Source organism: Narcine bancroftii, unplaced genomic scaffold (genome assembly GCF_036971445.1).
Source record: "Narcine bancroftii isolate sNarBan1 unplaced genomic scaffold, sNarBan1.hap1 Scaffold_160, whole genome shotgun sequence".
In the NCBI taxonomy this organism is placed as follows: domain Eukaryota; kingdom Metazoa; phylum Chordata; class Chondrichthyes; order Torpediniformes; family Narcinidae; genus Narcine; species Narcine bancroftii.
This window is the reverse complement of record NW_027211895.1, coordinates 11895079-11920050: the sequence shown is the minus strand read 5'-3', so window position 1 is coordinate 11920050 and position 24972 is coordinate 11895079. Positions and strand designations below refer to the sequence as shown.

General features: G+C 46.5%; 1 protein-coding gene across 2 annotated transcripts in view; it reads left to right on the top strand.

Moving 5' to 3' along the window:
* LOC138750515 (guanine nucleotide exchange factor VAV3-like) overlaps positions 1 to 24972 on the top strand; it is a 280714-nt gene that overhangs the window by 214630 nt on the left and 41112 nt on the right. For both annotated transcript variants that reach the window (XM_069912593.1, XM_069912594.1), the window contains exons 20-23: positions 7465 to 7598; positions 8261 to 8326; positions 9745 to 9779; positions 11919 to 12035. In XM_069912593.1, coding sequence (XP_069768694.1) covers positions 7465 to 7598; positions 8261 to 8326; positions 9745 to 9779; positions 11919 to 12035 — 352 coding nt within the window. The remainder of the gene's footprint in view (positions 1 to 7464; positions 7599 to 8260; positions 8327 to 9744; positions 9780 to 11918; positions 12036 to 24972) is intronic.

The following is a 24972-nucleotide window of genomic DNA, read 5'->3' as shown; positions in this document are numbered from 1 at the left end:
AAAAAGAGGGGGGAGTAGCATTACTGGTTAGGGACAGTATCACAGCTGTAGAAAGGGAGGTGCTGTCGAGAGTGTGTATATTGAGTCAGGGTGGGTGGAAGTCAGAAATGGGAAGGCAGCAATCACTGTATCGGGATTAGAGGCCCCAAAATAGCCATCGGGACACTGAGGAGCAGATAAGCAGGGAGATTTTGGAATGGCGGGAAATACAGGGCTGATTTCAACTTCCCTAATATTGACTGGCACCTCCTGCCTGCAAGAGGGATGGATGGGCCTGAATTCATCAGGTGTGTCCAAGAAGGATTCCTGACACAATATCTGGACTAGCCAACAAGAGGAGAGACCACACTGGATCTGGTTCTGAGGAATGAATCTGGTCAGGTGGCGGACCTCTCGGTGGGGGAGCTTTTTATAACATAACAATTAAAGCACAGAAACAGGCCATCTCGGCTCTTCTACTCCACACCAAACTAAGTTCTCTCCTCTCGTCCCATTTTCATGCACCTTGCCCATAACCCTCCATTCCCTTCCCATTCATATACCTATCCAATTTTTCCTTAAATGACAAAATGGTCCCTGCCGTCACTACTTCTCCCGGAATAAAGATCTAATCTGCTCAATCTTTCTTTGTAACATTCTGAAACTCAGGTAACATTTTTGTAAATCTTCTCTGCACTCTCTCCACCTTGTTGATATCCTTCCTATAATTTGGTGACCAGAACTGCACACAGTACTCTAAATTTGGGCTTGCCAATTCCTTGAATAATCTCATCATCTCTTTTCAACTCGTGTAGATTTATAAAGACCAACATACTAAAGGCCTTCTTCACCACCCTAGCCACATGAGATTCTACCTTCAGCGAATGATGAACCATTATTCCTAGATAATTCTGCTCCACTGCATTCCCCAATACTCTCCCATTTACTATGTACGTCCTGTTTTGATTATTCCTTCCAAAAGGAAGCAATTCACAATTCTCATCATTAAACTCCATCTGCCATCTTTCAGCCCACTCTTCTACACGTCCAAATCCTTCTGTAATCTCTGAAAACCTTCTTCGTTATCCACAATCCCACCTATTTTAGTATCATCTGCATATTTACTAATCCAATTTACCGCCCCATCCTCCAGATCATTAATGTAACTGACCAATAACAAGAGACCCAATACAGATCCCTGAGGCATACTGCTTGTGACCACAACTCCCTGAGATTTAGCATAGTTATGGACAAGGATAAAAACAGACAAAATGGGAAAGTGCTTAACTGGGGAAGAGCTAATTACAATAGGTTGAGGCAGGAACTAGGGAGAGAAAATTGGGAACAGATGTTCAAGGGGGAAAGTACAAATGCAATGTGGAGGAGGTTTTGGGACCACTTGTGCTGGGTTCAAGATAAGTTTGTCCCATTGGGACAAGGAAAAGATGGGAGGAAAATGGAACCATGGCTGACGAAACAGGTGAGGAAGATGGAAGCATAACATAAGATTTAGAAGCAAAGAACAGGAAGGGTTCATGAGAATTATATGGTAGCCAGGAAGGTGCTTGAGAAAGATGTTAGGAGCTCGATGACAGCATGAAAAGGCCTTGGTAAGTTGCATTAAGGAACCTCCCCATTTACCCATTAAGGCTGGGTACATTGTTGTAGGAATATACTTGAGGGAAATCAGAAGGGATAAAAAAGAGAGCATGAGATGTAACTGGGAGGCAGGATACTGGATGATCTATTGAGATTCTATTGAGATTCTACGAGTAATAAGGTTGGCTGAGGAGGGAATTTGTCCTGTTAAAGATCAAGGCTGCCTTTGTGGGAGATATATTTCTCATTGATCTTTATGGTGTTAAAGATCATGGAGCCAAGGAATGGCAGCAAACAAGTTGCAGGGACCTGCACCATAAGCGCACCAGGGAGAGGGTTTGGCAGGTTGGAGTGGCTTTTTCCCAGGGCTGAAATGGCCAACGTGACGGGGCATAGATTGAAGGAGCTTGGAGGATGTAAGAGGTAGGTTTATCACCCAGAGAGGGGTGGGTGCATGGAATGCACTGCCGGAAACAGTGGTGGAGGCAGGTAGAGCAGGACTTTAATATGATTGGATAGGTACATGGGGCTGAGAAAAATGGAGGGCTGTGCAGAAGGGAAATCCTAAGCTGTTGTTGCACACCATGTTCCAAATGTGGCCTCGCCTATATCTTGTCCAATATAACAGCCCATATTCAATTTTCAAAACTTTGATTTATGAAGGCCAAAGTGCCAAAAAACCTCTCTCGACAATCCTATCTATGAGGCAGAGATGTACAGAGGTACCTGGCTATAGCTCACTGAGAGTGGCCATATAAGTAGATGGGGTTGTAAAGAATGCATAACGTGTGCTTGCTTTCATTGGTCAGGGCATTGAGTACAAGAGGGAGGGAATCATGTCACAGTTGTACAACCACATTTGGAATATTATGTGCATTTCTGGTCACGTCTTTACAGGGAACAGATGCAGCTGAGATGGAGAAATTAAGAGAAGGGGATAGAATCCTTGCAGGGAACAGGGTGTGAGGACGTGTAATTAAGATGTTTCTAGCCGTAACAGTTCCAAGATTAGGTCTTCCAGTCCAGATCATCTAAAATGTCCACCTTCTTCCTCAAATTTGGCTTTCTCCCCACCACCATCAATTCAGCCTCAACCGCACCTCCTGCTCATCTGCCCTGGCCCCCTCTGCTTCCGGACGCAACAAACACAGAATTCTCCTTGCCCTTACCTACCACACCACCAGCCTCTGCATCCTAAACACTATCCTCCGGAATTTCTGTCACTTACAATACGATCCCACTACCTCTTCCCCTTGCCTCCCCTCTCTGCCTTCCATAGGGTCTGCTCCCTCTATGATCCCTCCATCCCAGCACCTTCCCCTGTGGGTGCAGAAGGTACCAGTCTTGTACCTACACCTCCTCCCTCACCACAGTTTGGGACCCCAAACAGACCTTTCAAGTGAAGCAACACTTCATCTACTGCATCCAGTGCTCCCGCTGTGGCCTTCTCTATAACAGAGAAACTGGGCACAGACTGGGAGATTATTTCACTGAGCACCTTCACTCCATCCACATCAGCACAGAGACCTCCCAGTGGCAAACCACCATTTCTGTGTCCCACTCCCATGATCATGTCTGTCTATGGCCTCATGTACAATCCCACCAAGACCACCCATAAACTGGAGGAAGAACACCTGTTTTTCCAGGCTCTCTCCTGCTGGATGAAATTAACATCAATTTCTCCAGTTTCTGCTAGCCTGCTCTCCTCTTACCCCTCCCTTCCCCCTGTCCTCCCCTCAGCTCTACTCCCCCCCCCCAACAACTTCCCTCTCTGTTCACCCAGCTATCCGTCCTTCCCCTGCTTGCTGGGTGCCCTCCCTCTCCCTTCTCCACCTATCACCTCCTGCCTTTGCTACCTTTCTTTCTAACCAGTCGCCTGCTGACACTTTTCCAAACCTTGTTGGAGGGTTCAAGCCCAAAATGTTGGTTCTGTATCTTTATCTCTGCTATATAAAGTCCACTGCTAAACCTGCTGAGTTTCTCCAGCATCGTGTTCTTACTTCAGAATCTCCCCTGCAGGGTAAAAATATCACAAACTGAAGGGCATATGTTGAAGGTGGTGGAGGGAAGAGTTTAGAGGAGGTGTGAGGGGGCAGGTTTTTAGCACAGAATGTGGTATAACCATATACAGCACAGAACAGGCCCGTTGTCCCTACTAGTCCATGCTGGAACAAATTCCCACCCTCCTAGTCCAACTGACCAGCACCCGGTCCATACCCCTCCAGTCCTCTCCTATCCATGTAACGATCCAGTCTTTCCTTAAATGTAACCAATGATCCCGCCTCGACCACGTCTGCCGGAAGCTCATTCCACATCTCTACCACCCTTTGCGTAAAGAAATTTCCCCTCATGTTCCCCTTATAATTTTCCCCCTTCATTCTTAAACCATGCCCTCTAGTTTGAATCTCCCCCACTCTTAATTGAAAAAGCCTATCCACGTTTACTCTGTCTGTCCCTTTTAAAATCTTAAACATCTCTATCAAGTCCCCCCTCAATCTTCTACGCTCCAGAGAAAAAAGCCCCAGTCTGCACAACCTTTCCCTGGAACTCAGACCCTGAAATCCTGTCAACATTCTCGTGAACCTTCTCTGCACTCTCTCTATTTTGTTTATATCTTTCCTATAATTTGGTGACCAAAACTGTACACAGTACTCCAAATTTGGCCTCACCAATGCCTTGTACAATTTCATCATAACCTCCCTACTCTTGAATTCAATACTCCGATTTATGAAGGCCAACATTCCAAATGCCTTCTTCACCAGACCATCTACCTGAGTATCAGCCTTGAGGGTACTATTTGCCATAACTCCTAAATCCCTTTGTTGCTCTGCACTCCTCAATTGTCTACCATTCAATGTATATGACCTATTTAAATTTGCCTTTCCAAAATGTAGCACCTCACATTTATCTGTATTAAATTCCATCAGCCATTTCTCAGCCCACATCTCCAGCCTTCCTATATCACCTTTTAATCTACGGTAATCTTCCTCACTGTCCACAACACCACCAATCTTTGAATCATCCGCAAACTTACTTATCCAATTCTCCACCCCGACATCCAGATCGTTAATATATATAACAAATAATAGTGGACCCAGGACCGATCCCTGAGGAACTCCACTAGTCACCAGCCTCCAATTTGACAAACAATTTTCTACCACTACTCTCTGACACCTCCCATCCAACCATTGCTGAATCCATTTCACTACCTCCTTATTTATACCTAATGCCTCCACCTTTTTTCCTAACCTCCTGTGGGGAACTGTGTCAAAAGCTTTCCTAAAGTCTAAATAGACAACATCCACAGCCTTCCCTTCATCAATCCTTTTTGTAACCCCCTTGAAAAACTATAAGGGTTGTTAAGCATGATCTACCCCTGACAATCCCTGTTCTTCCAAATATTTGTAAATACCATCCCTCAGAACACTTTCCATCAACTTACCCACCACAGACGTCAGACTCACAGGTCTATAATTTCCAGGCTTACATTTGGACCCTTTCTTAAACAGCAGAACAACATGAGCCACCCTCCAATCCTTTGGCACTACCCCCGTGACCAGTGACATCCTAAATATCTCTGTTAATGGCCCCACTATCTGTACACTAGTCTCCCTGAGTATCCTTGGGAATATTTTGTCCGGTCCGGGAGATTTATCCACCTTTATCTTTTTCAACACAGCCATCACTACCTCCTCGGTTATCCTTATATGCTTCATGACTTCCCCACTATTTTTCTTTACTTCAACTGGTTCAATATTTTTTTCCCTAGTGAATACAGAGGAGAAGAAATCATTTAAAATTTCCCCCATTTCCTCTGACTTCTCACTCAGCCGACCCTCCCTATCGACAAGGGGTCCAATTTTAACTCTCACTAATCTTTAACTTTTAATGTACCTATTGAAACCCTTTGGATTGACCCTCACATATATTCCCTTTTCTACCTTTTACCTTAACCTCCATCCTACCTTTGTTATCTTTATCATTCTTAACTAGGTGGCCATGCACCCGACACTGCTCACAAACTCTGCTCCCCACCCCCCTGCCAAACTAGTTTAAACCCTCCCCCACAGCTCTAGCAAATCTACTTGCCAGGATATTGGTCCCCCTCCAGTTCAAGAGGAGTCCGTCCCTTTTGTACAGGTCCGACTTTCCCCAGAAGAGATCCCAATGATCCAGAAATCTTATCCCCTGCCCCCTGCACCAGCTCTTTAGCCACGCATTCATCCTCCACATCCTCCTAGCGCGTGGCACGGGCAGCAATCCAGAGATTACTACCTTAGAGGTCCTGTTTTTTTAACTTCCTGCCTAATTCTATGTATTCCTGTTTCAGGACCTCATCCCCACTTCTAACTAAGTCATTGGTCCCCACATGGACCACAACTTCTGGCCGCTCACCTTCCCCTTGCAGAATTCTGTGAACTTGATCAGAGACCTAGCACCAGGGAAGCAACAGACCAACCTGGATCCCCGATCTCATCCAACAAACCTCCTATCTGTCCCTCTGACAAGTGAATCCCCAACCAAAATTACCCTGTTCTTATCCCTTCTGAGCCTCAGGGGCAGCCCCTGTGCCAGAGACCTGACCCCCACGACTCGTCCCTGATAGGCTGTTCGCCCCAGCAGTATCCAATGCCGAATACATGTTGGTGAGGGGCACTTCCACAGGGGTAATCTGCACTGGCGCTCTCCCTCCTTTCCTCACAGTCACCCAATTCCCTGACTCCTGCCTTCTAGGGGTGACTGTCTCCCTGTAACTCTTCTCTATCACTGCCTCTGCTTCCCTTATAATCCTCAGTTCATCCAATTGCAACTCAAGCTCCCTAACACGGTCACTCATGAGTTGCAATTGGATGCACCTTTTGCAGGTGTAGTCGTCAGGAACAACTGTGCTGTCTCCGACTTCCCACATCCCACAATTGGAGCACTTAACTACCCCAACTGACTCCATTTCCTCCTTTCTCAATGTATATAGGTTATTTAAAAAGAAAAACTAAACAAATAGTACTAAAAGACTAACCAAAAAGGACACCTTATCACACAGGGAGTGCCTTCTTACCGAAGCCCCTCGAGCCAAAGTCCCAAGTCTCCACTCCTTCACTGCTCCACTCCTCACTGGTCACTCCCTCCCCTTTCACTCCTTTTATAGGCCCCTTGACCAATTAACCCCATCACTTTCACCAAGCTCCTCCTCCTCCGACTGCCAGCCCGACTCTCTCCGAGCTCCTCCTCCGACTCCCAGCCGAACCAAGTAGGTGCCTAGAATGACCTCCAAGGACAAAAGCAGGTTCAATCCTGATATTTAAGAACGAGAGAGAGAGAGAGAGACTTGAATATGCAAGAGTTTAAGGTTATGGATCTTTTACCAGCAGTAGGGGCTTAGTTAAATTCAGGCATTGTGTTTGGCACAGACATGGTAGATCAAAGGGCCTGTTTGATCACCCTCTGGAGACTTCCACTGTAAACATTGCATCCAGTTGATTAACCCCCCTGGATCCCATCTAATTTAACCTTGGCCACCAGCCAACCACATGGAACCTTGTAAATGTACAAGACCAAAGCAGCAAAGGTCACCACCTGCTGTTGCCTATCCTTTTGGAAACTCAGTCAAACTACCGTGCAGAAGGCCGCGCTGATGAAGACCTTTCAGCCTTTGATTTTCCATTTGCAAATAAATGTGTGTCCAGCTGTTGAGCAGCAGCTCCACATAATATTTACCATATAACAGTTTAAGGCATGGAAACAGGCCATCTGACAGACTGGGATCAAGTCCAACAATTAGGAATAACGAGAGCTGTCAGCTATGAGATTCACTGCTGGGGTTGTGGCTGGGGGCTGAAGAATGATGGCTGACAGATTGGTAATGATTGCCCTGATCTCTCCCTCCAGGACTGCCGAGGATGCAGGTGACCAAGTATTATGACGGAACTCCACAACCCCCCAACTCCGGTCCAATGATCACCATTCAGCAGGGAGACATTATCGAAGTTCACGGTGCAGAGGCACACTCTATCTGGTGGGAGGTGCGAGGAAACATTTCATCTCATGTAACCAAACTTCCCTGGGACTGAAGCTAGGAGTTTTGGAGTGAGCCCCTCCCCTTGGCCCAGTGGTCTTCTCTGCTACCTCTCCCCTCAGCCCAGTGGTCTTCTCTGCTACCTCTCCCCTCGGTACAGTGGCCCTCTCTGCTATCCCTCCCTTCAGTCCAGTGGCCCTCTCAGCTACCCCTCCCCTTGGTCCAGTGGTCCTCTCTGCTACCCCTTCCCTTGGTCCAGTGGTTCTCTCTGCTACCTTTCCCTCAGCCCAGTGGTCCTCTCTGCTATCCTCCTCTCGGCCCAGTGGTCCTCTCTGCTACCCCTCCCCTCGGTCCAGTGGTCCTCTCTGCTACTCCTCCCCTTGGTCCAGTGGTCCTCTCTGCTACCCCTCCCTTTGGTCCAGTGGTCCTCTCTGCTACCCCTCCCCTCAGCCCAGTGGTGCTCTTTGCTACCCCTTCCCTTGGCCCAGTGGTCCTCTCTGCTACTCCTCCCCTTGGATCATTCACAGCCTATCTGATCTCTCTCACTTTGCTGTGTGTGACATCCTGCTGTGCATGGACTGGCTGCGCTTGAGAACCCTGAGCTATCCCTGCAGGCTGCACGAGGCATCACCTAGCTGCAGTATAACACTCGTTCCGTTTCTCTTGCAGGGTCGAAACCTGACAACGAGGGAAGTGGGCTTCTTCCCAAGAGACTGCGTCAAGCCGTTGCCCTGTGTGAGTGCCACTAACAATTCTTTAGTTCAGAGTATGGCTGGCACCCAGGAGTAGGTAATGTTCAAAATGTACTATTTTCTTGGTCCAATTTCCTGTCATTTCACTGCTTCATCAGTTACCTACCCACCAACTCCATCCAATAGCCCTGTACCCCCAATACACCACATTAACCCCCAGAACTCTCCAGTAACAATCCTCCAACAGCCCTGGCAGCCCTAATTTACAGTTCAGAATATGCCACCTAAGTTGGCGTTCTGGGTAAATCCCATTTGCTCACATTAGTGCCACATCCTTGTGAACCCTCCCTTCCATAAATGTGTCCAAATGTCATTTGAGTATCAGAATCATGCCCCTTTCTACAATTTCCTTTGGTAGAGATCATTCCAGTTATGGACCACTCCCTCAGTTCTGAGTGAAAATGTTGCCGCAACTAGGGAAGCAGGAAATGGGAGAACAATTGAATAAATTATTTGATTCTGTCTTCACAAAAGAAAATGCTTGTAACTCTCCATGAGAAAACAAGGCATCGGATGGACCAGCATAGAGAAAGAATTGTCATCAGTTGTGAAATTGTGTTGGTAAATGGATGGTGTTGTAAGTCAATAAATCCCCAAAACCCAATATGCTGCTTCCCAAAGGAAATATACAGGTACTTGATGCACAGTATTTGGAGATACAGGGATTGATTAGGGATCGTGTTGTGAGTGGTCGGTCATGTTTAACTAATCTTGTACAGTTTTTTGAGGAGGTTCCCAGGAAAGTTAATGAAGGAAAGCCTATGGATGTTGTCTTTGATAAGGTCCCTTGTAGGAGATTAGTCAGGAAGGTTCAGACACTCAGTATTCATGGTGAAGTAGTGAAGTGGATTCGACATTGGCTGTGCGGGAGAAAAGCCAGAGAGTCCATCAGCTGGCCAGGTCCATTCCTCAGTATCAGGTCCAGCTCGAACACTCTTGTCGTCGCCTGTCTACAAACTGCATCAACAACCCTCCTTGGCCACACCTAACATCTTGAGCCCCATCTCACCCTTTTGCACCAAGGAGGTACCACTCAATATTAGGGATATTGAAGTTCCCCCTTGACAGCAACGTTTGTCTTTACCCCTTTTCCTGCGTGTCTGCCCCTCCATGGCCAGAAGCTATGGCAAGGCCCACAGGAAACTCCCAACTGAGTGATCACTCCCTTCCTGTTTCTGACTTCCACCCACAATCCCCCCGCAAGATCCTCCCTTTCTTCAGCTGTGATGTCGTACTTGATTAGCAATCCCACTTCCCAACCCTCCCTCCCTCCCCTTTATCTTCAACCTGCCAAACCTGCCCTTGCCACTGCCATGTCTTTATAATGGCCACAACATTGTCGTTTCATATACTGATCCATACAATTCTCTGTTCCTGATCAATTGCTTGCTTTGTTTGTAGGTTCCAAAACGTGTGGATTACTTGGAACTTGCCTGGTATGTAGATCCTTTAAGCTTGTGCTTCCAGGACAAAATTTCACATAGTTGCACTGACAGGCTTGGCAAACAGCCTGTTTAGGCATGGTGGCTGTAGGTCTTCAGTGTGACATTGTTTGGAAGCCAAGTTGTAGCTATGACTGTACGGTAGTCGAGGACACTAACAGTGGTTAATGATGAGATCTTCTTACAATTGGGCAAAACTAAGGTTTTAAAAAAAAATCTCACCATTAATCAGTTACGGCTACAACTTGGCCTCCAAACAACTGGTCTCTCTGAAGACCACATGCCAGGTCCAGTCACTGCACTGAAACAGGTTGTTTGCCAACTGTGTTAGTGTCAACAACTCTATGAAATTCCATCCACAACTATTGATACATGGCCTTTGAGTCAGTAGGTGAAAGCAGTGCTGGCTGTGGTTTGGCACGGTTGGTGTAGCAGTTAGCATGCCTTTACCGTGCCAGCAATCAGTATCAGACTGGAGTTTGTACGTTCTCCCCATGTCTGTGTGGGTTTTCCCCGGAGGAGTCCGCTTTCCTCCCACCATTCCAAACGTTATTATGCATTTTGTTTAAATTTTAAAATTTAATTTAAAGATTTAAAAAAGCTAACAGTGTGTGTGGGGAGGTAAAACAAACTCAGTACTGTACAACAGGTTAAAGTTCAAGGTTCCTTTTATTGTCAGGTAATAATACATTAAAAATGTAATTACCTGATATACATCAACTTTTGCCTGCCTTAAGGAGAATAGAGAGTCCCCGTGAGCATTGCCTGGCACACCTAACAACAGGAGAAAGAGAACCAGAGTCCCTTCCGGGTCACTGAGTACATGGATTCGCCTCCAGCCTCCGCAGCTGCCCAGACTCCATCAGCGACCCAGGCTCCAGATCTCAACCTCCAACACGATCAGGAAGCCTTAAAGAGCCCCCCTTGAATCCTGGCTCCAATACCTGGTTCCCATCAGCCAGTCTCCAGCAGCCCATGCAGGTCCCCCAACTGTGTCACCCACAGCCTGTATGGGTCCTTCAGCTGCTGCTGTGTTCAACGTCCTGTAGGTCATCTCCTCTGCTTCTCCTTCTCAACACGGGGGTGTTCTTCCCATTTTTGTGCCCAGCCCCAGTCAGCTGCTCTCTAGTTCTGCAACCCCCTTGTGGTCCACTGCCCAGCACAGGCACCACCATCTTAAAGACAAACCTGCAGTTGTAGGATGTTCATAAAACAGTCAGCTCATCTAACAGGCTGTTTAAAGCCTGTATGGGGTCGTTGGCATCCAAACTGAGCAGTAGGACCTTGTGGAGCAGTGCTATGTCTCCACTCCCGACTCTCCCATGTCCACACCAATTGCAAGCTGCCATTACAGCAACCCTAGCAGGAAAAACTGTTTTTTCATTGCAGCGTGCAAGAGGCCTTAGCTGCTGCCAAAAGCAGCTTCTCCTTGTCAGAGAGAGAAACCAACCATTTTACTCTGCTTTTCTATTTTTTTTCCCCACAAAATGAGATGACTTCACATTTTCTGCAGATGCTCCATGACCTTGCCCCGTCCACAACCTCACCTGCAGCCTGCTATTCAAAGCACCAGGGTGGCTTCTTCCCCGCAGCCATCAGGTTCCTGAGTGATAAATGACCACACACACTATCTTCCTTTGACTTCTCAAGCATTAAATTGTTTATTGTGGTCAGGGGGTTTATATAAATGTTTGCCCTGTGATACTGCCACAAAACAACAAATTTCATGACTTGGTCATGACGATAAATTCTGATTCTAAGCTTTCTGTCAGCAAATATATTCCAGTTGGTTCCCCCGTACAATTAATTGTACAAATTGAGAACAGTCAGGGGCCAAATCGATCCCTTTGGCTCGACACTTGTCAGAGCCTCTCAATCTGAGAATGACCTGTTTATTCCCATTTTGTGGCAGGTGACAATGACAACATGAGACCACAATGCTTCGAAGGACTGGGAAGTAATTGGCATTGTTTCCACAATCTAGAACATGGGGCATTTTACTCTTGTCTCAACAACCCGAGTTGGGATTGGGATATCCTGGTGTGGGGCCATGGGTGAAGCAGATCCTTTCTGCTGTGGCTGACTTCATTCCACTGATTGAGAAGTAACTGGTCGAATTTTCCCATTGGCCAGGTTTGCTGGAGCCATCGATCGGCTGCAGGCAGAGGCTACCTTGATCCACCGCAGGGACAGCACTTTCCTTGTTCGGCAGAGACCAAAGGATTTGGAGGAATTCGCCATCAGCATCAAGTGAGTTGTTGGAGACATTGGACACTAATGGCTGGAATCTACGACAAAAATAACAACTTATGTTGTTGAGAAATGAGTGGATCAGGCAGAACCCATGGAGGGAGTGGACAGTCAATGTTTTGTTGAAAGAACATTTTTCTTTCATCATATAGCTCAGTAACAGGCCTTTCTGGACCACGGCCCTGTGCTGCCCATTTACACCCAATTCACCTACAGCCGCTGTATGTTTTGAAGGGTGGGAGGAAAGCGAAACACCTGGGGAAAATCCACACAGACATGAGGAGAACGTACAAATTCCTTGCAGACAGCGATGGATTCAAACTCATATCGTTGGCATTGTAACAGCACTGCACTGTCCGCTATGCTAACCGTGCCCCCTCTTGGGAATTGGGAAAACTGGTCCAGAGAACCGTAGAAGGCTACAGCTCAGAAACATGCCCTTCAGACCATCTTACCTACGCCAATGTCTCACCAAGTCCCATCAACCTGCACTGTGACCAAAGCCCACCACCCCCTTCCCATCCATGTATGGACCCACATTTCTCAAATGTTGAAATAAAACCTGCATCCACCAACTCCACACTGCCAAACAGCCCAGTTCAGGCCCTACAGCCCATGTTGCTGTGCCGATCGATCTGAATCTTCCCTCCCTCACACCCTCTATTTTTCTTGCATCGGTGTGCTGGTCTATGAATCCTTTAAATGTCTCTTGTACCAGCCTCCACCATCACCCCTGGTGATTCATTCCAGACACCCACCGTTCTATATATGTCTCCCTAATTTTGGATTGGATATTGTATAATGAACAAGAGTCGATAAGGGAGCTGAAGGTTGGGAGCCCTTGGGAGGAGTGATCATAACATGATAGAATTCACCTGCAGGTGGAGAGGGAGAAACTAAAATCAGACCTGTCTGGATGCCAGTGGAATGTAGGGGACAACAGGGGTATGAGTGGGGAACTGGCCTGTGTTCATTGGAAAGGCTCACCTGCAGGGAGAGCAGAGAAATGCTGGAATTTCTGCAAGAATGAGGAAAGGCGCAGAAATATTTAAATTAACAATAGAGGTTAATGCCAAAATAAACCAAAAAGAGGGCTCCTTATCCCACACGTATTGCTAGGCACAGGGTCCTTCCTGGCAGTGAGGGGAAGCCCGCGCCATCTTGGACTAGCTGCGTGTTGCGGCGATTCAGTCCATTTACTCACGTGTTTGCTCGGCCCATTTCCGCCTCCCCCCAAGAATCGCCACCGCTCTCTGAGCAGTCTACCTCTGCGCTTGACCCGGGGGTCCAGAGCCGACAGGTCGGAGTCCAGGTGCGTGACTTTGAGGCAATCGACTGTGAATCTGTCCTGTCAGTCGCCAGTGTCCAATGTGAACACCATGCCATCTCTCTGCAGTACCTTGAAGGGGCCTTCGTTGGCAGAATGTTTAATGTGCAAGATGTCTAATGTGCTGGTCTGTGAGCTGGGGGAGTTGAAATGTAGGTCCCCTGGGATGGAGAGCAGTGCGCTGTACACCATCTGCAGATGATGCTGGCAGGTCCTCCTTCGGTGCTGTGCAGATCCCGAGCAGTACCTACAGGAGCTCGTCCATCCAGTTTGGCCCGGTTAGTCGGGCTTTCAACACAGCCTTCAAGTGGTAATGGAACCGTTCAACCAGTCCGTTTGCTTGGGGAAGGTAGGCCGTCTTCTGGTGGACCTGGCTGTTGCAGAATTTCACCAGGTTGGACCAGAGGAAGGAAGTGAATTGCACTCCCCGGTTCGCACATGTGGGTTGGGACTCTGAAACGCACGACCCAGGTGGCGAGGAAAGCCTGGGCGCACATCTCTGTATCACACGCAGCCATGGGTATCGCCTCTGGCCAGCGGGTGAACTTGTCGATGGTTGTGAACAGGTACCTTATACCCTGGTTTACTGGGAGAGGGCCGATGATGTTGACATGGACATGTTTGAATCTGCGTTGTGCCAGCTCGAAAGACTGCAGGGGGGCTTTGGTGTGCTGATGCACCTTGGCGCACTAACACTGCAAGGAGGTTCGAGCCCATAGGGTACCGTCTCTATGGAGTCCATACCACACGAACTTGTCCGAGAGCAGGAGGACTGTGGATCTTATGGAGGGGTGCGATACACCATGTATCTGGTTGAAAACCCTCAGTCTCCAGGTCACAGATAGGATCGGCCTTGGGGACCAAGTTCTCCTGGTGTGGGGCAGAAGTCTCTGACCTTCAGTCTGGTGATGGCTGTCCAGTACGCCTGGACATCTGCCTCCTCCCTCTGGTCCTTGGCGAGCTGGCCGATGTCAAATCCTCCTGAGGTTGTGGCAATCGTCAGCCGGCATGAGTGTGCCATTAGAATCCTCAACATGCAGGACCTGAGAAACAGAAACCCCTCCAAGCTAATGCACGAGATGGTCAGTGATCACCACTGTATCATCCACTGGGGAAGTGTTACTAAATAAGGAGACATCCATACAAGGTGAGTGTAAACCAAAGACTGATTTTACTGGTTTGAATTCCCCATGTCTTTGCGCTGGCCTGCCCACTTCCGGTGATGTACCCTCCGACTTCTGGAAGTGATGTAATTGCGCCATGTGGAAGTGGAGGGCTCCTTAGCTCGCACGTGTCGCTAGGCACGGGCTCCTTCTCGGTAGTGAATGAGAGCCTGCGACATCTTGGACCAGCCACATGTTGCGGTGATTTGGCTCGTTTACTCGCGCGGTCACTCGGCCCGCTACACCGTTACACAGGAACCCATGTTGTTAAATGGAAAAAAAACCCCAGATTCCTCATCTAAGAATGAAACCCCAGCCGGTGAGGGTTGCCGACCAAGTTAAGGAGTCCACTACTAACCCTAACCCTAACTATGGGGGTCATCAAAAAAAGCAGAGATGATTAATCTATGTTTTGAAAGTAATTGAGAAAAGGACCCCAAAGAGAAAGAAAGTAGAAGAACACCTATTTTTTTTCTAGAGACAGACATGTTGTCACATTTGACAACCACTGAGTGTGAGTGGGAGGGACAGCATCTTTCCAACTCAGAAAAATGGCCCTTCTAGCAATGAGCAAAGCAAAAACCACGATGTGGGATTGTGAAATAGTCAGTATTAAATCCATTGGCCACTCACTCCAAAAATACCAATGAAAGGGCTGGAGTCAAGTTAATATTAAGAACTAATGATAATGTGTGAATTACCCCTTGCCACAAATGAAAGAGAGAAGGACAGAATCAAAACAGATGATACAAAGTCCCTTCCTCTGTTATGTGATTATCACATTTTGAGGAGAATTTAAGGTAACCTTCAGCTATCTGATGGATGTCTTTAAATTGAATTAATGAGTGTCTACCACAAAGAGAAGATGAGTGAACATATTCCATCTAGTTTCAGCAAATGGTTGTTGAAAGTTTTGTTCCCATATTTTCTTAACACCACCCAGGGAACAATCCCTAGATCTTGAAAGAAACTCATAAAGGTCAGAAAGCAATCCTTCATGATTAGGTTTAAAATTCTACACTTGCCAAATAAGTTTAAAATCTAAATCCTGCAGAAGCTTCAATGTTAAAGAATTTATGAAGCTCCTGATCTGTAAATAATGATAAAAGTGATGTTTAGGTATTTTAAATTTAAGAGATAATTGTTCAAAAGAATTCAAGTTTTGGTCAATATATACATCTAGAAAAGATTGGATACCCAAGCTTAGCCATTGAGTAGAACCGATATCTTGGACCAAAGGTAGAAAAAAATAATTATATAGAAGAGGGCAAATCAATAAAAAACGGTAACCAAAATGTTTTCTAAATTGAAACCCAAATTCTCAAAGTGTGTCTGACGACCTATTTATCAGTTAAAAAAGGAGAGGGAGCTCCAAGTATCGAAAGGAGAGTAGCCTTGATCTCTAGGTCCATCCATCTTGAAGCACTTTGATATTCATCGTAAAGAATCCAAATAGCAATAGATCTAATATTCGCTCCACAGTATTAAAATCTAAAATTAAGTCATTCCAAACCTCCTTTTATCAGTATTTTGAAGGAATTTTTGTTGAGGTGGGTGCTTGTTTTTCCAAAGAGATGGGAGAATCTAATGAATCAAAAAAGAATTTAGGAACAAAAAACAGGTACAGCTTGAAAGATATACAAGAATTTAGGCACAATATTCATTCTGATAATATTAACCTGTCCAATTAAAGTCATCAAAAGGAGAGACCATTGAGATAGAGACTTCTTAACATGATTCAGTAGGGCAAAGAAATTTTCCTTAAACAAATGATGAAACTTTTTAGTAATAGTAATGCCGAGATAGTTACTGAGATGTAGCAAAATATGTGGAATAGAAGGGTCAGGATTGGATGTGTATAGCAGAAGATCAACAGCATAGAGAGACACCTTAGAAATATTTCCAGCTCGAGAGATTCCAGAAATCTGTGCTGATTGCCGAAAAGTGACCACAAATGGTCCCCAAGCCAAATTAAATAGAAGAGAGCTTAAGGGACAACCCTGTCTGATTCCACAATGCAGTTTAAAGGGTTTGGATTTAATTGAAGCTATAGGGATAGATATATCAATTTAATCCAATTAATAAATCGAGAACCTACATTAAATTTCTCCAGTACACAAAATAAATATTCCCATTCCACTCTATCGAATACCTTTTCAGCATCTAAAGAGATAATACACTCAGATAACAAAACTGTGGGCGAATCAAGAATATCTAAAAGATAATGTCCTTTTGATGAATCCCCTTTGATCCTCAGAAATAATTAGAGGCCATAACATTCTCTAATGTAGAGGCCAGAATCTTAGACAAAATCTAGGCATCATAATTTAGACGGGAAATTGGTCTGTAAGATGAACAGTCTTAAGTTAAAACCAATATGAAAGCAAAAGAGAGGGCAGACAAGGAAGCAACAATTAGTGGAAAGATAGAGGATTGGGAAGTTTTCAAAATCTTACTGAAGGTAACTAAAACAACTCATAAGGAAGGAAAAGAAGTATGAAAGAAGTCTGGCAAATCATATCAAAGAGGATATGAAAAACCAGGTATATAAAGAAGAAAAGAGAGGTGAGAGTCGATAAGGGATGACTATAAAGTGACACTGGAGAAATAATAACGGGAGACAAGGAGATGGCAGAGGAACTAAGTGAGTGTTTTTGCATCAGCCGCCACTGTGGAAGACATGAGCAGCGGGCTAGTGTGGAAGGGTATCAGGGAAGAGAAGTGAGTGCAGTTACTATTTCAAGAGAGAAGGTGCTCAGAAAGCTGAATTGTCTAAGGGTAAACAAGTCTTCAGGACCAGATGGATTTCACCCTTGGGTCCTGAAAGAAGTAGCAGGAGGCTTTGGTAATGATCTTTCAGGAATCGATTCTTGTATGTTCCCGGAGGACTGGAAAATCGCAAATGTCGCCTCACTGTTCAAGAAGGAGGGAGGCAGCAGAAAGGAAATTTATAGACCGGTTAGCCTGACGTCAATGCTTGGGAAGATGTTGGAGTCGAGTGTCAAGGATGAGGTTACTGAATAATTGCAGGCACCAGACAGAACTGGCCACTCCAGCATGGTTTCCTTAAGGGAAAATCTTAACCATATAGCCACTTACAGCACAGAACAGGCCAGTTCGGCCCTACTAGTCCATGCCGTAGCAAATCCCCACCCTCCTAGTCCCACTGACCAGCACCCGGTCCATACCCCTCTAGTCCCCTCCTATCCATCATCCTCGATTGTTGATATCGATGACAAACAACAACGGTCCCAGCTCTGATCCCTGAGGCACCACTAGTCACAGGCCTCCAGTCAGAGAAGCATCATCCACCACTACTCTCTGTCTTCTCCCAGTCAGCAAATTTATAACCTCTCAATGGATACCTAGTGTATGAAACTTCTGAACTAGCTTCCCATGTGGGACCTTGTCAAAGGCCTTACTAACGTGTAAACATCCACAGCCTTTCCTTCATATACTTTCTTGATAACCTCCTCGAAAATTTCTATAAGGTTTGTTAAATATGACCTACCACATGCTGACTGTCCTTAATCAGCCCTTGGCTGTCCAATTACTTGCATATCCTATCTCTCAGAACTCCTTCCTATAATTTACCTACTACTGACGTCAGGCTCACCGGCCTATAATTTTCTGGTTTACATTTGCAGCCTCCAATCCTCCAGCACCTCACCCATGGATAGGATGTTTTAAATATTTCTGCCAGGGTCCCTGCAATTTCTACACTCATCTCCTTCAAGGTCCAAGAGAATATCATGTCAGGCCCTGGAGATTTTATTCGATGTAAGGCAGCAAGAACCTCCTCATCTTTAATCCTACATGTTCCATGCCACTATTGTTTCTTTTCTTTCCCTTCCTTATACACTTTGCCAGCTTCCTGAGTAAATACTGATCTGTTTCAGATCTCCCCCATTACGTTAGGCTCCGCACATAGTTGACCACTCTGATCCTCTAGGGGACCAATTTTGTCCCTTACTAAACTTTTATTCTGAATATGCTTGTAGAAAACCTTCAGTTTTACCTTCACATTATCTGCCAGAGCAACCTCATGTCTTCATTTTACCGTCCTGATTTCCTTCTTGAGTATTTTCTGTGCTCTTCTATTACCTCATTAACTCCTTGTTGCCTACACCTGCTAGACACCTCCCTCCTCTTTTTAACCAAATCGCCAATATCCCTTGAAAACCAAGGTTCCCTTTACCTGGTAACTTTGCCTTTAATGGAACATGCAAACTCTCCACTCTCAAAATTTCCCCCTTGAAGGCCACCCACTTACTGAACACACCCTCGCCATAAAACAATTTATCCCAATCCACTCTTCCTAGATCCTTTCTCATTTTCACAAAATCTTCCTTCTTCCAATTTAGAATAACTCGAGGCCCAGACATCTCCTTATCCATAGTTAACTTGAAACTCATGGTCACTGGACCCAAAGTGTTCTACTCATACCTCTCTCATCTGACCAGTCTTGTTCCCTAATAGGAGATCAAGTATTGCATCCTTTCTCGTTGGTGCCTCTATATATTATAAAACAATACAGTACAGTACAAGTCCTTCGGCCCTTGAAGTTGTGCTCACTCATACGTTCCTCCCTACCCCATAGAGAAGCAGATGTGGGGAGAGGCAGAGAGTGCAGAGCACCCCTGTGGCTGTTCCCCACAACAATAAGTATACTGCTTTGGATACTGTTGGGGGGGGAAAACAACCCTCCAGTCGATGTGCACACATCGAGGTGGGCATGTCCCTGGTGCAGAGGCTGGCTCCTCAGCTCAGAAGGGAAGGGAGAAAAGAGGAGAACTATAGTGATTAGGGACTCATTGGTTAGACGAATGGGGAGAAGGTTCTGTGAACGAGATAGAGTCACCGAGATAGTATATTACCTCCCAGGTTTCAGGGTCAGGGACGTCTCTGAACAAGTTCACAGCATTCTGGAGGGGAAGGGCGAGCAGCTGGATGTTGTGGTCCACGTGGGAACCAAATGACATAGACAGGAGTAGGGGAGGTCCTGAAGAGGGAATATGGGGAGTTAGGGAAGAAGTTAGAAAGCAGGACCTCAGGGGTGGTTTTCTCAGGATCGCTGCCTCTACCACGCACCAGAGAGGGTAGAAACAGGAAGTTGTTGCAGATGAATGTATGGCTGAAGAGTTGGTGCAGGGGGCAGGGGGCAGATTTCTGGATCATTGGGATCTCTTCTGGGGAAGGTCTGACCTGTACAAAAAGGACGGGCTGCACCTGAACTGGAGGGGGACCAATATCCTGGCAGGCAGGTTTGCTTGAGCTGTGGGGGAGGATTTTAACTAGTTTGGCAGTGGGGTGGGAATGAGAACATGAGGACAGAGATTAGGGTTGAAGGACAAAAGCATGATGCTGTGTGTTCTGAATTGGTGAGGAAGGACAGGCAGGGGACAGAACATAAAGGGAGCCAGTTAGAGAGGTTGAAATGTGTCTATTTCAACTCTGGGAGTATTAGGAATAAAGGGAATGAACTTGGAGTTTGGATCACTACGTGGAACTACGATGTTGTGGCTGTTACTGAAACTTGGCTGGAGGAAGGGCAGGATTGGCTGAAGCAGATACCGGGGTTTAGGTGTTTTAAAAGGAATAGTATGGGAGGTAGAAAGGGAGGGGTTGGGGGGGACATTGCTGATCAGGGATAGTATCACGGTTGTAGAAAGGAAGGAGGCTGCAGAGGGAGGGCCAACTGAGTCGGTATGGGTGGAAGTCAGAAATAGGAAGGGAGCTATCACTATGCTGGGAGTTGTCTATAGGCCCCCAAATAGCCCTCGGGACCCCAGGAGATCAGCAGGCAGATTTTGGAATGGTGGGAAATACAGGGTTGTAGTTAGCTTCCCTAATATTGACTGGCACCTCCTGACTGCAAGAGGAATGGATGGTGCTGAACCTGTCAAGTGTGTTCAAGAAGGATTCCTGACACAGTGTGTGCACTGACCAACGAGAGGAGAGGCCAGACTGGATCTGGTTCTGGGGAATGAACCTGGTCAGGGGGCGGACCTCTCGGTGGGGGAGCATTTTGGTGAGAGTGACCACAACTCCCTGAGCTTTAGCACATCAACAGAAAAGGATAAAAGCAGACAAAATGGGAAAGTGTTTAACTGGGGAAGCACTAATTACAATGGGACGAGGCAAGAACTAGCGAGAATAAATTGGAAATAGGGTGAAAGTGTAGAACTCGTGTGGAGGAAATTTAAGGAGCACTTGTGCTGGGTTCAGGATAGGTTTGTCCCACTGGGACAAGAAAGAGATGGTGGAAAAAGGGAACCATGGCTGACGAAACAGGTCAGGCAACTAGTCAAGAGGAAGAAGGAAGCAGGAAACAGGAAGGGCTCATAAGAAGTATATGGCAGCCAGGAAGGAGCATAAGAAAGGACTTGGGAGAGCTGGAAGGGGGCATGAGAAGGCCTTGGGACATAGGATGAAGGAGAACCCCAAGGTGTTCTATGTATATGTAAAGAGCAGAAGGATGATGAGAATGAAGGTAGGGCTGCTAAAGGATAAAGGAGGCAACATGTGCCTGGAGGTGGAGGAGGTTGGGGAGGTCCTAAATAAATACTTTGCTTCAGGATTCACAAGAGAAAAGGACATTGATCATGGTGAGGTTGGAATAGAACAGGCCTGTGTGCTGGCCAATGTGGAGATTAAGGAAGAAGAATTATTGGATCTTCTTAAAAACGTTAATTTGATAAATTCCCAGGGTCAGATGTGATCTACCCCAGGTTGCCATGGGAAATGAGGGAAGAGAGAGCTGGAGCAGTAGCTATAATCTTTGAATCCTCTTTGGCTGCAGGGGAGGTGCTGGAGGATTGGAGAATGGGAAATGTAGTCACCTTGTTTAACAAAGGTAATAGGGAGAATCCTGGGAATTATAGACCAGTGAGTCTTACATCAGTGGTGTGTAAACTAATGGAGAGGATTCTTAAGGACAGGATCTATGAGCATTTGGAGAAGTCCAGTCTAATCAAGGACAGTCAGCATGGATTTGTGAAGGAAGGTCATGCCTCACGAGTCTAACTGAATTTTTTGAGGAGGTAACTAAAGAAATTGATGAGGGTCGGGTGGTAGATGTGATCGACATGGATTTTAGCAAGGCATTTGATGAGGCCCTCCATGAGAGACTCACCCAGAAAGTTATGAGGAATGAGATCAGTGGAACCTTGGCTGTGGGTAAAAAATTGGCTTGAAGGAAGAAAGCAAAGAGTAGTAGTGGAAGGAAAGGATTCTATCTGGAGGTCAGTGACTAGTGGAGGGGCCACAGGGATCTGTTCTGGGACCCCTGCTCTTTGTGATTTTTATAAATGACCAGGATGAAGAGGTTAGAGGATGGGTCAGTAAGTTTGCAGATGACACAAAAGTTGAGGAGTTGTGGATGGAGCTGAAGGTTGTCAAAGGTGACAAAAGGATATAAACAGGATGCAGAGTTGGGCAGAAAAAGTTCAATCTGCATAAGTGTGAGGTGATTCATTTTGGAAGGACAAACCAGAAGGTTGAGTACAGGGTTAATGGTCGGTTACTAAAGAGTGTGGATGAACAGAGGGACCTTGGGGTCCAAATCCATACATCCATCAAGGTCACCGCACATGTTGATAGGATAGTTAAGAAGGCCTATGGGATGCTGGGCTTCTTTAATAGGGGGATTGAGTTCAAGAATAGAGAGGTCATGGTGCAACTCTACAAATCTCTGGTGAAACCATATGTATTGGGTTCAATTCTGGTTACCTCATTACATGAAGGGTGTGGAAGCTACAGAGAGGGGGCAGAGGAGATTTACCAGGATGTTGCCTGGATTGGAGAATGTCTTTTGAGGCAAGGTTAGCAGAGCTGGGACTTATCTCTTTGGAGCATAGAAGGATGAGAGGAAACTTGATAGAGGTCTACAATATTTTGAGAGGCATAGATAGAGTGGACGGATAGCACCTGTTTCCCAGGGCAGGAATAGCAAACACCAGAGGATGTGGGTACACAGTGAAGGGAGGGAAGTTTAGGGGAGATATCAGGGATAGATTTTTAAAAAAACACAGAGTTGTGGGTGCCTAGAATGCCTTGCTGGGAATGGTGGTGGAGGCTAGAACATTGGGGGCATTTAAGAGACTCTTAGACAGACCACGTGGAAGGAAGAAAAATAGAGGGTTACGGGGTAGGGAGGGTTTCGTACTTTTTCTTAAGGAATATATGGGCCGGCACAACATCGAGGGCAGAAAGGCCTGTACTGTGCTATTTGGTTCTATGTTCTATGTTTGATTTTCATGGATATTGAAAAGAGCAGCTGAGTTTCTCCAGCATTTCAGTGTTTTCACTAGCACGTGGTGTGGGTAACAATCCTGAGATCACTACCCTGGAGGTCCTGTCCTTCATCCTTGTGCCTAACTCCCTGAACTCTCCTTGTAGGACCTCCTCACTCATTCTACCCATGTCATTGGTCCCTACATGGACCACAACATCTGGCTGCTCACCCTCCATCCTGAGAATGCCTTGAACTCAATCAGAGATATCTCGGACCCTGGTGTAATGGGTTTGCCTCCCAGTATTGTCAAATAATTTGCCTGATGGGGAAGAGGGCAAGCATCCTTCAGTGTCCTTTTATTCAACCAGAGAAAATCTGGCCAATGTGGAGATCTCCATTTTTTTCCACCCCAGCACCATTGGTGACACATATTCACTCGTCGATTTTCTGATGATTTCCTTTTCCTCCATCTCACTCAGAGGTGACGGTCATGCTCTGGCTTACAGCAGATGTTCTGTCGCTAGCCCTCAGCTCTCTCTGGTAATCATCAATCCTCAGCTGAACATCACATAAGGTCCATTCGTGAATCAGCTGACACTTTAATGTGCAGGATAGCTCTGGGTAAGGGCCGCGCTTGGCAAACACGAGCTCCACTTCATCATTCATGTTTTCCGTCTGTTTTCCTTGTCTGCACAAGCCCTCAAGCACTAGGTCTGCTGCCTCATTCAGCCTGATCCAGTAGTCGACTGGGCTTACTCTGTGCTTGGACAGAGTAGCATAAAAGCGGGAGGAAGACATCAGGGCATCATTGAAATATTGGAAGAGAACATTGTATATTCTTGACATCAAGCTCAGGACCACAATACAAGGCAGTGTTCACAACATCTCTGGCCTTGCCCATCAAATGGCTTTGATTTCTTCTGCTTGGTCACACACAGGAATCTTTTTCTTTCTGAGATGGGTTTTGTCATGCCAATCCAGACCTGGACTGAGGGTTTGTCAGTGTTCTGAATGTCTGGAGTTCTTTATTGGGTTTAACATAGACTGTCACATGTGGACAGTTCTGTCTGTCAACGTGACCTGCGTGGCAGAGGTAGCTATTCCTGTTTACAACACCAGCTGACCTCAGATCTGCCACAATAAATTCCTCAATTTGAGCACCTAACTGCTTAACTCCATCTGTGAGATGGTGGATGGTATCCCCGTCACTGCCAGGTGTGGAAGTCCTCTCTCACGGACCCAGAACCAGGAGTACAACCAGTGTACAACTCCGCATCTGCACAACTATCAGGATATGAGCACATCCCTACTGCCAGCAGTAGCACCAGCTCAAAACCCCTACCTTCTGGCAACCTCGGAGTGGCAGAGCCAGCCATTATTATTGCAGCCTACGCTTTCAACTATTAAATGTCCCTGCGTTGTGTATGTTACAGTCAATGTTACTGTACAACTGCCACAAACCATTGCTGAGTGGGATTGGGATGCTAGAGATTCACTGTGACTCGTGGGCTTCACTCCAAGGGAGGAGTGTTTTGCATGTTTGGGTGAATGAAGCTTCCACTGTCAAATAGGCAAGTGGTGGGGTGGTGTTTCCCTGGATGTCCAGCATGGCCCTGAAGAGTTGATGGCCTCTGTCCTGAGCCAGGGTTACCAATGCCAGCGTCAGCTCGTCATCTGAGGAGTTCCATTGGCTGCCGACGGTCCAGTAAGATGGCAGCCCTCATGGTGTGTACACGGCCCCGTCATCATTTGCCGGGAAAGTAAAGGGAGAAGGCGGAAGTGATGTCGTCATGGTTGGCGGTCTCTGTAGTGGGCGTGTTTGGCCATCCCAGGTCCAAGGAAGTGATGGTGGAAGTGACATCATCGTTGTTGGCGGTCTCCGTGGTGGGCATGTTCAGCCGTCCCATGTCTCCGGAAGTGACGTCGTCGTGGTTTGTAGTCTCCGTGGTGGGCGTGTGTGGCCGTCCCAGGTCCCCAGAAGTGATGGCAGATGTGATGGCATCGATGGTGGCGGCCCCCACACGCACATGGTGCTGCTGGAATTCGGGGTTTGTTTGGTCTTACAGACCTTCGCGAAGTGTCCTTTCTTCCCACAGTTGGGCAGCATTTCCTCTGGTGCTTAGCCTGCCAGCAGAAGTTGCACTTTGGGTGGTTGTTAGCCACAGTGGTGGTCAGCTCAGGACAGAGGGGGCTTGCGATTCCTGCCTCCCA